At 39.6% G+C, this 12,662-nt stretch overlaps 1 protein-coding gene across 1 annotated transcript in view; it reads right to left on the bottom strand.

Moving 5' to 3' along the window:
• Nucleotides 1–859: 859 nt before the first annotated feature.
• Nucleotides 860–12,662, bottom strand: part of LAMP3 (lysosomal associated membrane protein 3) — a 31,711-nt gene continuing 19,908 nt past the window's right edge. The window contains exons 5-6 of the mRNA XM_069472870.1: nucleotides 9,799–9,969; nucleotides 860–993 (exon numbers count right to left, since the gene is read on the bottom strand). Coding sequence (XP_069328971.1) covers nucleotides 860–993; nucleotides 9,799–9,969 — 305 coding nt within the window. The remainder of the gene's footprint in view (nucleotides 994–9,798; nucleotides 9,970–12,662) is intronic.

The following is a 12,662-nucleotide window of genomic DNA, read 5'->3' as shown; positions in this document are numbered from 1 at the left end:
CCAGGCCAACATGAGTTCAAATTCTGGCTCTGCCATCAGTTAGGTGGATGACATCGAGTGAGTTAATTCTCTTGGGCCTGAGTTTACTTGTGTTTAAGTTGTGATAATTAGATGGATGTAAAGTGTTTGGCACTTACGTGTTCAACAAGTAAGAGCCATTATTATTGTTTCTTGCCTATTATTTAATTCTGTTGTCTGTAGCCACCTAATTCTTAGCCTAATGATTCTGGAGCAGGAGTCATCACGATAAAAAGTATAAACTGATTTGTTCTTCTTGTTGGTTTCACATCAGAAAAACCCAGACAACCAGAGATATTCTTTTTGATGATTAAAAAAAAAAAACATTTAAAGTGGGAAAGAGGGTAAGTACCATGCCAGGCATATGTATATACATCACAAAAGCACAGATAGTGAAAGCACTGAAAGTCCATTGATCGACAAAACAAAGGCATTTTTTAAAATGGAAAATATCAAGGGTAAAATAAAATCTTCAATGCAAACACAGGGAGCATTAATTACAACTGACACTTTGGTTTATACTTTGGAGGCATATGCCACTTTACATATATTATGTTAATTCAGCATATCTCAAATGTTGTCTTTGAATTAAAATATTCGAAGGAAACTAGAAAATACTCTTAAACAGATCACTAAATCTTTCATAAAATGAGCAAAAAGTATTTAGAAATTGATGTGATGCCAGAACTTAAATCACAAATGGCTCACTTGGTTTTTAGTGGAAGATGGTGGTTCGCATTGTTCAAAGGACCCATATTCTAAGGGAAGTTCCCAATATCCATCCTGGAAGCGATGAAAGAATTCTCTAAACTCCATTATTTTCATTTCCTCTGGGCACCAATTAGATTCTCTGGTATCCAGATGATTGGCACCTTAGGCGGATTTTATAGACACCCATACCCACAAGGAAGAGACCAACCACGATGGCCCCAATCACGGGAAGCACAATTGTGTAGTCAGACGAGCACTCATCCACTAAGAGAAAAAACAAATACAACATAGCTGGTAAGGTTTGGTGATGAGAGACCAGAAGGCAGGCTAAAATGGAAAGAATATGAGCTTTGGGTCACACAAATCCAGACTTGACTTTTAATTCGACCATTAAGTAGCTGTGTGACCTTGGGAAGGTAATTTGCCCTTGCAGTTTCCTCCTTTATAAAAGTAAGCAAATAATAAGTAAGATTGCTGGAGGATTAAATAAAATAACCTTCTTGTCTTCTCAGGAATTAAAAATTGTTATCTCTATTTCCTGAACCCAGAAAGAAGTCATTCTAGGCGTGCTTCTTACAAAGTGGGATGTGTCTACATAATAGAGAGCATTTGTGTGACTAGATTACTGATGATCTTTTGAAAACATGTGATGTTTATCTACTTTATAAAACCCTTTTTTCACCCCTGAGGTTTCTTGGATTACAATTAGGTAATATTAGAAAATAGACCAAATTATTCATGAGAGTTTAAAAGTAAGAGTTTGTAAACTTGTCAAAATTGTTTTTTCTTTATTTCATTAGAGAGCACGTAATTCATTTAAAGCATAATTGACTGGGTCAGAGACTAATCAGTCTTGACAGGAAAAAGATGGAGTGGCCTGGGGATAAAGGGGAATTTGACAAAGTACTCGATATAATGAAGAGTTTGGGAGAAAAGAGAAAATAAATGGAGAACTCCATCTATATCTCATTTATGGATAGCTAAAAAGACTATGCACGAGGTCCTTCTATGAACCAGCATTGAAATTATGTCCTGAATCAAGGAACACCATCAACTCAATTCTGTGTACATTAGATCCAAGAAGAAAAGGATCAGAAGAAGTTAGAGGAGAAAGAATGGAAAATAGAGATTCCTGGAGAAAGAAAATTTGTACAAGAAAGAAATTGTGCTTGGCAGTGAACAATATTTACATAAGTATAATAATGTTTACCTTGTGGATTTAACTAATAATAGTGGTATAACCATAAATCCTTATCTGCCATAGCAGGAAGTCTAAAACTCATAAGTTAAGAAATAATTTGATAAGCTTTTTATGTTTTAGAGTTCTGGAGTACTTTGTCTCTCAGGGGCAGGACAGGGAAATGTTGTTTTTCATGATAAGTCCTTTTGGAGTACATGATACTTTTGTTACTTACATATATTTCTTAAATAAAAAAGAACTTGGACAAGCTAAGAAACTAAAATGAGTGGGAAAAAATGCAAATAAGTTAAAGCAAAATGTAAGTACATAACTATTGACCCAGCAATTCCACCCTTAGGAATTTGTACTAAAGATATATTCATACACTACACAGAGACATATTACAGTAATGTCCGTTTTATAAGAGATAACTTAAATATCCATCAAAAATTTAAAATGGTACTCACGTAATAGAATATAATGTAGCCATTAAAAAGAATGTGGTTCAGTGCTTTATGTGGAAACTAAAAATAAATAAACAAATAAAAAGAAAAAAAAGAATGTGGCAGGTATCAATGTGGTGTAATACAAGTTCCCTAAGACCCATGAAGAGTCACATGAACCCAAACAAATATGCTTGTGTGCCAGGTGTGAAAAGATAAAGGAAAAACTGGGAGAAGGACTAGGATGGAAGTGGAAGGGCAACTTTTACTTTCTATATAGTTTTGCACACTATTAAATTCTTTAACATCGTTTAAATATTTTTAAAATGCAGAAGAGTACATGAAGAAAAGGAATTATCATCATATTTCTTCTATTTGAATCATCACTATAAACCTTTTCAGGCATTTGCTTCCTCTGTGAATGTATGCAAGTGTGTGTACTCGTGTGTATGCTTAAAGAAAAATCATTCTATTTTTAATAAATGATCTATGTTCATTATAAATAATTAAAATAATCGAGAAAAACACAAATAAAAAAGCAAAAACCAATCACCCCCAAACAATCACCCAGAGATTGTCACTCTAACATGGGCAAACATTATCTCAGGTATCTTTCTTCAGAACTATACAGATAAGTGGGTAGAAAAATAAATAGAAGTATTTTTTATTAAGATAGGATCATACAAGTGCTATTTATTAATGTTGTTAATTTCGGTTTTACTTGAATTTAATAGAAGAAAAAACTAAAAAGAAACTGAAGGGATCATTGCATGTCAATGCCTCTTTGTCATAGGAAGTATTTCATAAAGGATCCCTTTAACGTTCAAAAAAGAGATTATGAAGTACACATTAAACAATTATGAAATACATTAAGAGGTTATAAAATAAATTGGAGTCATATGTTTTCCAAAATCAGTTTCCAATTTAAACATTCTCTATTGATACTGTTTTGGAAGATTAGCACTAACAGATTCTCTTCTATCTCCCCTGTCTCCAACTCCAAGTTTTGAATAGTTATATTACTATTGTTAACATTATCCAGATTTATAACACTTCAATTCTAGTTGATAACTCATTCCTCTAGCTTTTAAAAAATGTGTTTTGAATACATAACACATCCACATGATTTGAAAAGTCAAAGGAACCCAAGGTGCTGCACATTGAGAAATTTCATTTCTACCCTTGTCCCATCTTTTTAGTTCTCCCATCCTCATTAGGTAACTACTTTTCTTAGTTCTCACATATATATATCTGATGTTTATTTATGCAGATAGAAACAAAAATGAATATATTTTTATTTCCCTTTTTATAACTGTTAGGCATTATGCTTTCTTGAATTCACAATACATTTTTGATACCTTTTCTTATGCCTACATACACGCACACATAGCATCCTCATTCTTTTTGTAGCTGTGTAGTGTTCCGTTGTGGGATGTATCATAGTTTTTCATTCTGACTATAATTGATGGATGCTTGGTTTGTTTTCAATTTTTTGCTATTACAAATCATGCTATAATGAATAACCATGTAAAAATATCATTTCACATATGAGAGGTGTATTTGTGTTCCCAGACCCATAATTCTTTAGTATTTTAATATTTAAATGGATAAAATGTTCACCAGTATCAGTCTTTTCTATTTTATTTTGTTTCATTTACTTATTTTTACTGTGATTTTTCTACTTCTAAAGGTTGTTTGCTTATTTCCTTGTTTATAGTGTGGCTCATCTCCTGTCTCATTGAATTTCATTGCCAAGCAATGTTTTTAAAAAGGACTTATTGGTGCTGCATCCTTTGAATTATTTCATGGTTGATAATATCTGCCTATTGTCTTTATACTTAAATAATATTGGGGGGTCACACTTTCTTTCCCTTAGGACATCGTAGACATTAGCCCATTGTTTGCTGGCTTTAAATGTTATTGTGAAGAAATCTGAGGTGAACTTTCACTTTCCCACCTTATAGGTGATTTTCTTTCTTTTTTTTTCCCCCATAAAGGCCTAAAAATTTCTTTATCTTTGAAATTCTATAGCTTATTTCAGATATGTCTCAGTGTTAGACTCTCCGTATCAATTCTTTTCTGGGACATACTGTGCTTTTTCAATCTCACCTTTAATTATTTATCTCAAGGAAATTCTCTTAAATCTTCAACTATATCTTCATTCTATTTTTGAGCTCTCTACTTCAGAAGTACCAATTATCCTTATGTTGGGTGGTCTGAATAGCTTCTACATCCAGTAGGTCTCTATAATGCTTTAATCATAAGATTTTATCTGTATTAACTATGATTATCCCAGTCATTCTGTGAAAAAGAAAGTAATTTCAGTCTTATCTTTTCTGCTTCTTACTGCTTCTCTATATTATGTGATGGTGTTGAAACCAACGCTGCGAACACCTTGACCTTGGATTTCTAGCTCCAGAACTGTGAGAGTATATATACGTTTCTACTGTTTAAGGCATCCAGTCTGTGGTACTTGGGTATGACAGTCTTTGCAAATAAATACACCTTCCCTCCTTTTATTAATTGAATTTTGTAGTATGATTATTGTTATTTTGCTGTGGTATTTTTGCACAGGGGCCATGCAGTTTGTTTTCATTTTGTTCATGCTTGAGCACGTCAATCCAGAAATTCAATTTCCTATGATACCATTTGGGTAAATTACAGTCTTTCATCCCATTGTATCTGAGCTCAGTTAATGTTCCCTTTTAAGCTAGACATTTGGATTCCATCCTCTTTTTTTGTAGCATGGGCACTAGCTACAGCCTGGAGAGACCCCCTGGTTTGGGGTTGGCTCCCCAGTTCACTTCCATCAGTTCCTATGTTCACTCTTCCTAGTCTTCCTGGGAGCCATTTTCAATATCCCAGGTGGAAAAGGAAGAAAATGAAGCAACCCACTGTTTCTTTTCCTCCAGACTTAGTAATGGAAGTAAGAGTGCACAGGATTTTTCTTCTCTCATCATAGGCTTCTTAGGGTGGATGTGTGTGGTGGGGGTGGGGTGCTGACGAGGAGCCAGGCCCTGCTTCCCCCCACCACCGCCCACAGAAAGGGGGCAGGACTGTGAGGAAATCACACAGCCAAGCAATGGTCTGCTAGTCATTCCAATGGAACCTTTGTTCTTCATGGTTACTAGAATGTTAATTCAAATTAATTTTAAGAATAGTTGGCCTTAGGAGTGGGGGGAATGGGTAGCAGGAGTCTAAGTGGTAGCCACCACACAAAAGAACTCATTGAAGATGGTAAGAAGGGAAATTAAATTTAAGCAAACTGTGATATCCCTCTGCTCCTGACTTTAAATTCTGCTTCTTGTTTCTAAATGCAATGACAGAAATTTCCACATACTAGAAGATTAACCTTGCATTAGTCATTCTGCAGGATGGTTAATGGCCCAGTGAATAAACACCTTGTCAAGTGCCCTTAACATTGGACACATGGGAGTCTGGAGCAGGTGCCTAATTGAGGGGGGGGGGAGGTGGGAGGAGATCGCAGCTCTCCAAAGCCAAGGCCTTACTCTTAGGTTTGAGTAATTTCGGGGAATACCAGGTCCTCACAACCCAGACTTTCATCTCCTGACAGGCATTTCCTGGCACTCTAGATTATCCTTTGGGCCCCTTAAAGCTCCCTCTTGAAGCTGCCAAGTGCCCTTCCCACCCCCTCACTTCTAAGAACGGGGAAGGTGGAAACACCTCCAGGGAGAGCCAGCACATTTCCTAGATGAGTGGTAGTTATAGAGCTGTTGCCAAATTTCATAAGCTTCATGTTAAAATAATGAACGACACCTCTGGAAAATGCAGATAAACAAGAAAACTTTCTGTCAGTAAAATCAGTTATTTAATAAGAACATCTGGAAGTTCATTACTCTTCCTTTTCTCTGAACTAAAAACCCCAATTCTCATATTTAAAACATCAATGTAATAGAAAACCATGAATAACATCCTAAGCCATATTTTAATAGAATTTTTTCTTCCAGATATTTACTGTTTTATAATTTTTTTTGATAAATGTTTGCAAAAAAAGAAAGTGGGTAATGACCTGCACAGGTCTACCTTTCCACACTCTCCCTTTCTGGTTGTCCTAATGCTCTGCCCACCTTGCCTCCTGTAATGGCCCACACTTACAAGGTCAGAATAGCACCAAAGAAAAACAGGGACAATATCAGAAAAGTGTTCAGAAGGCAGACAATCAATGAAGTAGAAGGAATTGGAGAACTAACATTTATTGAGCCTCTTTTGTTTGCTGAGATCTTTGGTACGTGCTTTACATTAAAAAAGTGAAATATCAGGACGTTTTCTAATTTTTTTTTTACTATTAATACATTACAATAGTATAGAATATTTTTTAAAAAATAGTATACTAAGACCATCTATAATTTAAGTAGATCAGAATTTCGGTAAAATATAAGAGTTCAAAATCACTTTGTAATCTATTTTGAAATGGATTTTTTAAAGTAATCTTTTTTAAAAAACTAAAAATTGAGACTCTTAAAAATGTATAAGAAAATCACTGCAGTCTGAAAATGCCTTCCCACAATTCTCCCCTTGGGTTTTTTCTTTCTCCTTTGCACAAGCTCATGTCTCTATTGCCCCCTAATTCTCCAAGCCAGCTCTGGCTTACCCAGGTGTGGCGGATGGCATTGCAGCTCATCTGACACGGCCTCCCCAAGCCAACAGGAGGGAGTGGGGTGGAGGGGTGCCCTTTCCTAGCCCTCGGATGGCCCTTGGGTGGAGACCTAGTTTTCCCAAGCAGCTTGGAAGGGTGGGACAGGCACCTAGAGAGGCAATCCTTTCACTTCAGGCTGAAAATGAAGCCAGAGTTCCCAAGGCCTTAACCTTGCACATTTGGAAGAAAGTGAGGCTTTACAGGTGTTCGTATCCTCTACTGGGCCTCTTTCTGGCCACCACACATGCAGTTAGCAATATGAAAAGCAGTCCTGAGACACTCAGGCCCATGGCCACAGGGACTTCTCTCCTGTTTCTGTCACTGAAGCATTCATCCGCTGTAATTGAAGTCAGAGTAACAGGTGTTACAGGCTGGCCACAAACCCCGGGAAGTGATAGTGCTCCAGTCTGCCTCTGCTGCGCAGAAAAGGAAACTGAGGGAGACAAGGAGCTGCTGGGCCTCCCCTCTGCTGCCTCAGGCAACAGATGGGTGAAAACAGGGAGAGGAAGTGCCCATACAGTGGATCTGAAACTTGTCGTGCTGCTGATTACTTAAGGAGTTTAATCAAGTGTAGATCCCAGGCCCACACCCAGGAAATTATAATTCAGTGGGTTTGATGGCCGGGGGATTTTGACATTGCTGGGAGGCAGATCCAACTTTGAGAAAGACTGGTTCGTTCTGGAGGGTCATAATCAGAATCGTGTCCTGACCCTCAAGCCTGAGTAAGCCCTGGAGCCACAGTCCCCAACTCCAGACTCAGGGTTCTGCACCAAGTCACAGAGCCAGACCTTTCTATTCAAACCACGCTTCTTAAAAGGGACTGCTCAGACAGCCTGGGACTCCTCAGACTGCAAAATAAAGAGCAAAAGGAGAAGACAACAAAAAACCTAAAACTTTTGCAGACTGCAGAATTTTAGGGAGGCGGGGTTGAGAATGTGAGAGTCAGGAGTACACTGTTTGCGATGGCCATTCTTCTGCAAGGCTCAGCTTTGACACTTGCTGGCCTCCTCTCCAGTTCTTTGAGCCCCTGTTTAAATGTCACCCATTGGTTTGGACTTCTTTAGCCCACCCTCTCGCCACTAGCGCTGTGTTCATCCGCCTTCCTCTGCGCTCCCACAGCCCTTTGCACGGGTGTCTTTTAAACACTATATTGTATGGTAACTTGCTCCCCTTGTTCGCTCTTTCTCTTACTGTCTGGTAGAAAATACTATTTACAGAAGGACATATATCTTCACCTTTCAGCATCTTCAGTGAAATTTGAAGTGCAAAGACTAGGAAAATGGAGTTGAGCTGAAGCAATGACAGTGGGTGAACAAGAGAGATCTTTTGGAAGTAGACTTGGCAGGGGTTTGGGGCCATTTGTATGAGAGAATGTTGGGGGGAGAGGAGTTAAGGGGATCTCTGAAGTCTCTTGTTTGGGGAACTATCCAATGAATGGTGATTTTAGAAAAAAATGTAAAGAAAAGAGAGATTTCCTAGCTCTCCCTGTGGACACTGCGAATAGGAGGCCAGGTGTGCGCTGCCGGAAGGTTTTGCTCTTTATGTCCCAGCTCTGCCACTAAGGCATTTCCCAGACCTGCTCACCTCCTGCCTCGCAGAGGTTCTCACGGGCAAGAAGAGCAAGTGTGTAACTTATTTTAAGATCACATCATTAATTACAGAGCTTTTTCAAATCTTCATAATGAATTTTAAAAGAAATAAATAGTTTTCCAACATTAGAAGTTTTGAGACCAGATGACAAAGTGGGGGCAACACCTACTAGCAAATTTTAATATTTAATCTTAGCACTGTGTCGAGGTTCAAACCAAAAGTAGAGACTGTAAGACTCAGACAAAACCTACAGAAATCAGGGATTCAAGGCAAGAAATGCCTTAATCCTCCCCTAAATGCTTTCCACTAAGTATGTGGGGAGAAGTTTTCTGCTAGACACATCTACAATTTCATAATGGAACTCAAAGCAAAATCAGATCTGTATTATAGAAATTTAGCATGTGGCTAAACTTATAGCTAAATCTATTTTTGATAATTGAGAACTTCTCATAACATTTTTGAGTTATTACAAGAGGGATATTTTAGACATTGAAGTTCATGACCCTTCTGGTCATATATAAAAATCCTTGTAACACTGTTTTCCTGGAAGGCAGAAAAGGGATTTTCTAGAAAGTCACCCTGGTCTGCACTTGTCCCTTGTCCAAGGACCGGTTTCCCTCCCAGGCAGTTGTCAGGCAGTCTCTGCCTGTGGTGGCCAAAATCCAAAGCGGAAGTTAGGTGGAAACTAAAACTGCCTAAGAGGAAACATTGTTGGGTGCAACCGCTCGTCACTGAGAAGAGGGGACCCGACAGAGTTTATTTCTATCTCAGATTGCCGCGTGTGCTCTTTCCCTCTGCAGGTGGAAAAGAATCTAATCTGAAACCTTGAATTCTAGACATCACGAATACTCAGAATCCTTAAAGTGTTCTCCAAATATACCTGAGTTTACCAATGCTCAACAGCAGGTGAAGGGGAAGTCGCAGACGGTGTTTTGTGATTTTTCTATTGAGCGTGTGCATATTTAAATGAGTGAAGATGTGCGTTTTAGTCAAAGAGAATGTACCCTGCTGCGGGAGGGCTGTGGACGTGAGAGCCTGAGGGTGTCTGATTTAGAGGTGGCCGGGCAGGGTGGCCCTAGGAGCTGTTCCAAGAAGCTCATGGGATTCTTGCTCCTCTGGCAGCTTCAGACAGAAAACAACCTGGAACTACCCTGGGTCTCCGACGTTTGTCTTTGTGACCCAGTGAACTCTTAACTTACCATTTCCAAAGTGGTCGTCTTCAAAATCAAAGGCTTGAAGTTGGACGTTCATTGTTTTCAGCTGGAGCTGGGCGGACAGCTGGAGGCTTTGCTCGCTCACACACCTGAAGGAATGGCCGACCACAGTCTCAAACAGCACCAGCGCACCCTTCAGTCCTTGGTAAGCCGTCTCTGGAAAGAAAAGGTGAAATCCGGACATGCATCCCCTGAGCTCCAGCTGTCGCTGGGTTGCCCACGTGCAGTCAGATGGCCTTCCTTCAGCCATGCCTACCTGGGGGTTCTGCCACCTTCTTCTCATGAAAAAATACCTGGTACTGTTTGTAGACTTTGGTGCTCTGTTTGAAGTATAGGGGTGACATCTAACATCAACTGGGATGTGAAAACACTGCAATGAGAGCTTTTGAGAATGTTTCCTTTGGTTACTGTAAATCACTGGGGACCGAGCTGGGGGGACTATTGCCAATGCTTGGGGGCCATAGGGGTTGCCACAAAATTTCAGAAATAAGAGAAGTAATATTGCTTTCTGAGACTAAGTCACCAGAACCCTTAATGAACCAGAGCAGAGACATACAAAGGGAGCAAATGGGGTATCTAATATCACCAGACTGAATGTATTCAACTAGCAGAAGAAAGAACAGTAGAGGAGGGTTATTGCATCTGTCCCAGGAAACACAGAAGAGAGAGGCCTGTCTCTCCCAAGCTGAGTGCTGTCCAGGGAGAGGGACCTGCCCAAGGACCAGCCCTGTCCTGTGACAGGTACACCATTTTCAAGGAAGTGGAGACTTCAAGGCAGATGGAGTTAAACGTTTAAATCATATAATAAACTTCATTTGCTTTGATTTCATGCTCACCAAGCACCCTTCTGACTATGTTTTGGCTTCTCAAATGGGAGAAAATTCACTGGCCAGAGGACTCAACTGTCCAGTCCCCTTGGCTTACAGTAAGAAATAGGCACATGATAAATTAACCAGCTGGCATTAACTCCAGCATTTGTACAAGCAAATGCCCCTACAGGATGTACTGGATTATCGGTGTACACATTGTGTCATGAGATACATCCTGGGACAGTCTGTTACCACCATCCCCACTAACATTACAACTATCGTGCTGGCTGTAATTACAACTGATCACTACTCCTAATAGCACCGCCATCACCACTGAATGAAAATCATCATCATGTGACTCCTAGAGCTCCTGCTGCTGATGCTCGGCCTTGGGCAGTGGGCCTAGAATCGATTTTTCCCCTCCCTTAGCCTCTAAATTAATTTCTGGCCTGACTTTCCCTCCTCCTGCCTCTTGAGAGATTACTACCCAATTACCAGCTAAAATTTGGTCCATGCCTTGTGCTAACATTAGTTAATTTATGTTAGCATCCACAGTAGTTATTTCCCAGCCTATATGAGGTCTAAGTGAGTTAACGTATATGAATACGAGTTGTCTGCTCAACATTTTACTTACATTTAATCAACAATCATTGACAAAATACTCTTGAACAATGTGGATATAATGTAGCTAATATTTTAAGTAGACATTACTCCACACTTTCATTTCTTGGCAAGTTTCTTTGGCATAAGTTCCTTAATTAATAAACTAATGTTTAAGCCCGTCAAAAGATAGAGCTTTCAAAAGGAGAAAACACACATACTGCTAGTACGGTACCTGGCACGGACGAGGTGCTCAGTAAGGTTGTTACCTAAGTCTAGGCTTTCTGGGGAGACGTTTGAAGCCTCCCAGAGACTCATCTGACTTGATTGATAGCTTTACTTCTCCAGTTGTGAACATTGTAGGAGTTGTCAGAATGTGCCTCACTGCCCGTAATTCTCCATACAGCAACCAAAGTAAACTTCACAAATGTAAATTTGACATACCATTTCCTCCCCCAAACCCTCCAATGGCATCCTTTCACACTTTAGAATAAAGTCCAAAGTCCTTCCTTTGCCTTGTCCACAGGCTCTACGGGCTCTGGACTGGCTGCTCCTCAGATCTCATGTGCTGTTTGTCCCATCTCTCGGGCACACTGGCATTCTGCTGTCCCTGAACACACTAGCAAGCGAGCTCCTTAGGGCCTGTGCATCTGTTGTTCCTGCCACCTGGAAGAGCTTCCCCAGGCCCAGGTATCTCCAAACAGCAATATCTCTCTGCTCAGACCTCACTTCTTCAGGGAGGCCTTCCCTCCCCTGAAGGCTAAGGCTCCACCTAAAATAACTCTTTGTTCCTCTCCACTTTCCCTGCTGGTGTTTGCTTGTAGAACTCATCACCCTTGACAGTGCACAGAAGCCCCACTTTAGCCTCAGGGGATACGTTCCAAGATCCCCAGTGGATGTGGATAGCACCGAACTCTCTCTCCCATTCTCTCTCTCTCACTATATATGTGTGTGTGTATGTATATACACACATGTATATACACACACATATATATATGTTATGTGTGTACACATACATACATATGTGTGTGTATATATATAATGTTTTTTCCTACACATACATACCTATGATAAAGTTTATAAATTAGGCACAGTAAGAGATTAACAACTAACAATAAAATAGAAAAATTATAACAATATATATAATAAAAGTTATATGAATGTGGTCTCTTTCAAAATATCTTATTGTACTGTACTCACTTATTTTCAGACCATGGTAACTGAAACCACGAAAAGCGAAACTGCAGGGTCGGGGACAACCGTATTATAATTTCATGTGTTTTTGGTCCTCTCCCCCTTGTAGAGTGTAAGCTCCACAAGGGCGAGAACTATTAGTTTGGAAAATTGTGGATCTCCAGTGCCTAATACAGGGTTTGGCACCTGGCAGGCACTAACTACATTTTAGCAGAATGAATGCATGATTCCAAGAATATATAATAA

Source organism: Eulemur rufifrons, chromosome 7, assembly GCF_041146395.1.
Source record: "Eulemur rufifrons isolate Redbay chromosome 7, OSU_ERuf_1, whole genome shotgun sequence".
Taxonomy (NCBI): Eukaryota; Metazoa; Chordata; class Mammalia; order Primates; family Lemuridae; genus Eulemur; species Eulemur rufifrons.
This window is presented reverse-complemented; position numbering and strand designations above follow the sequence as displayed.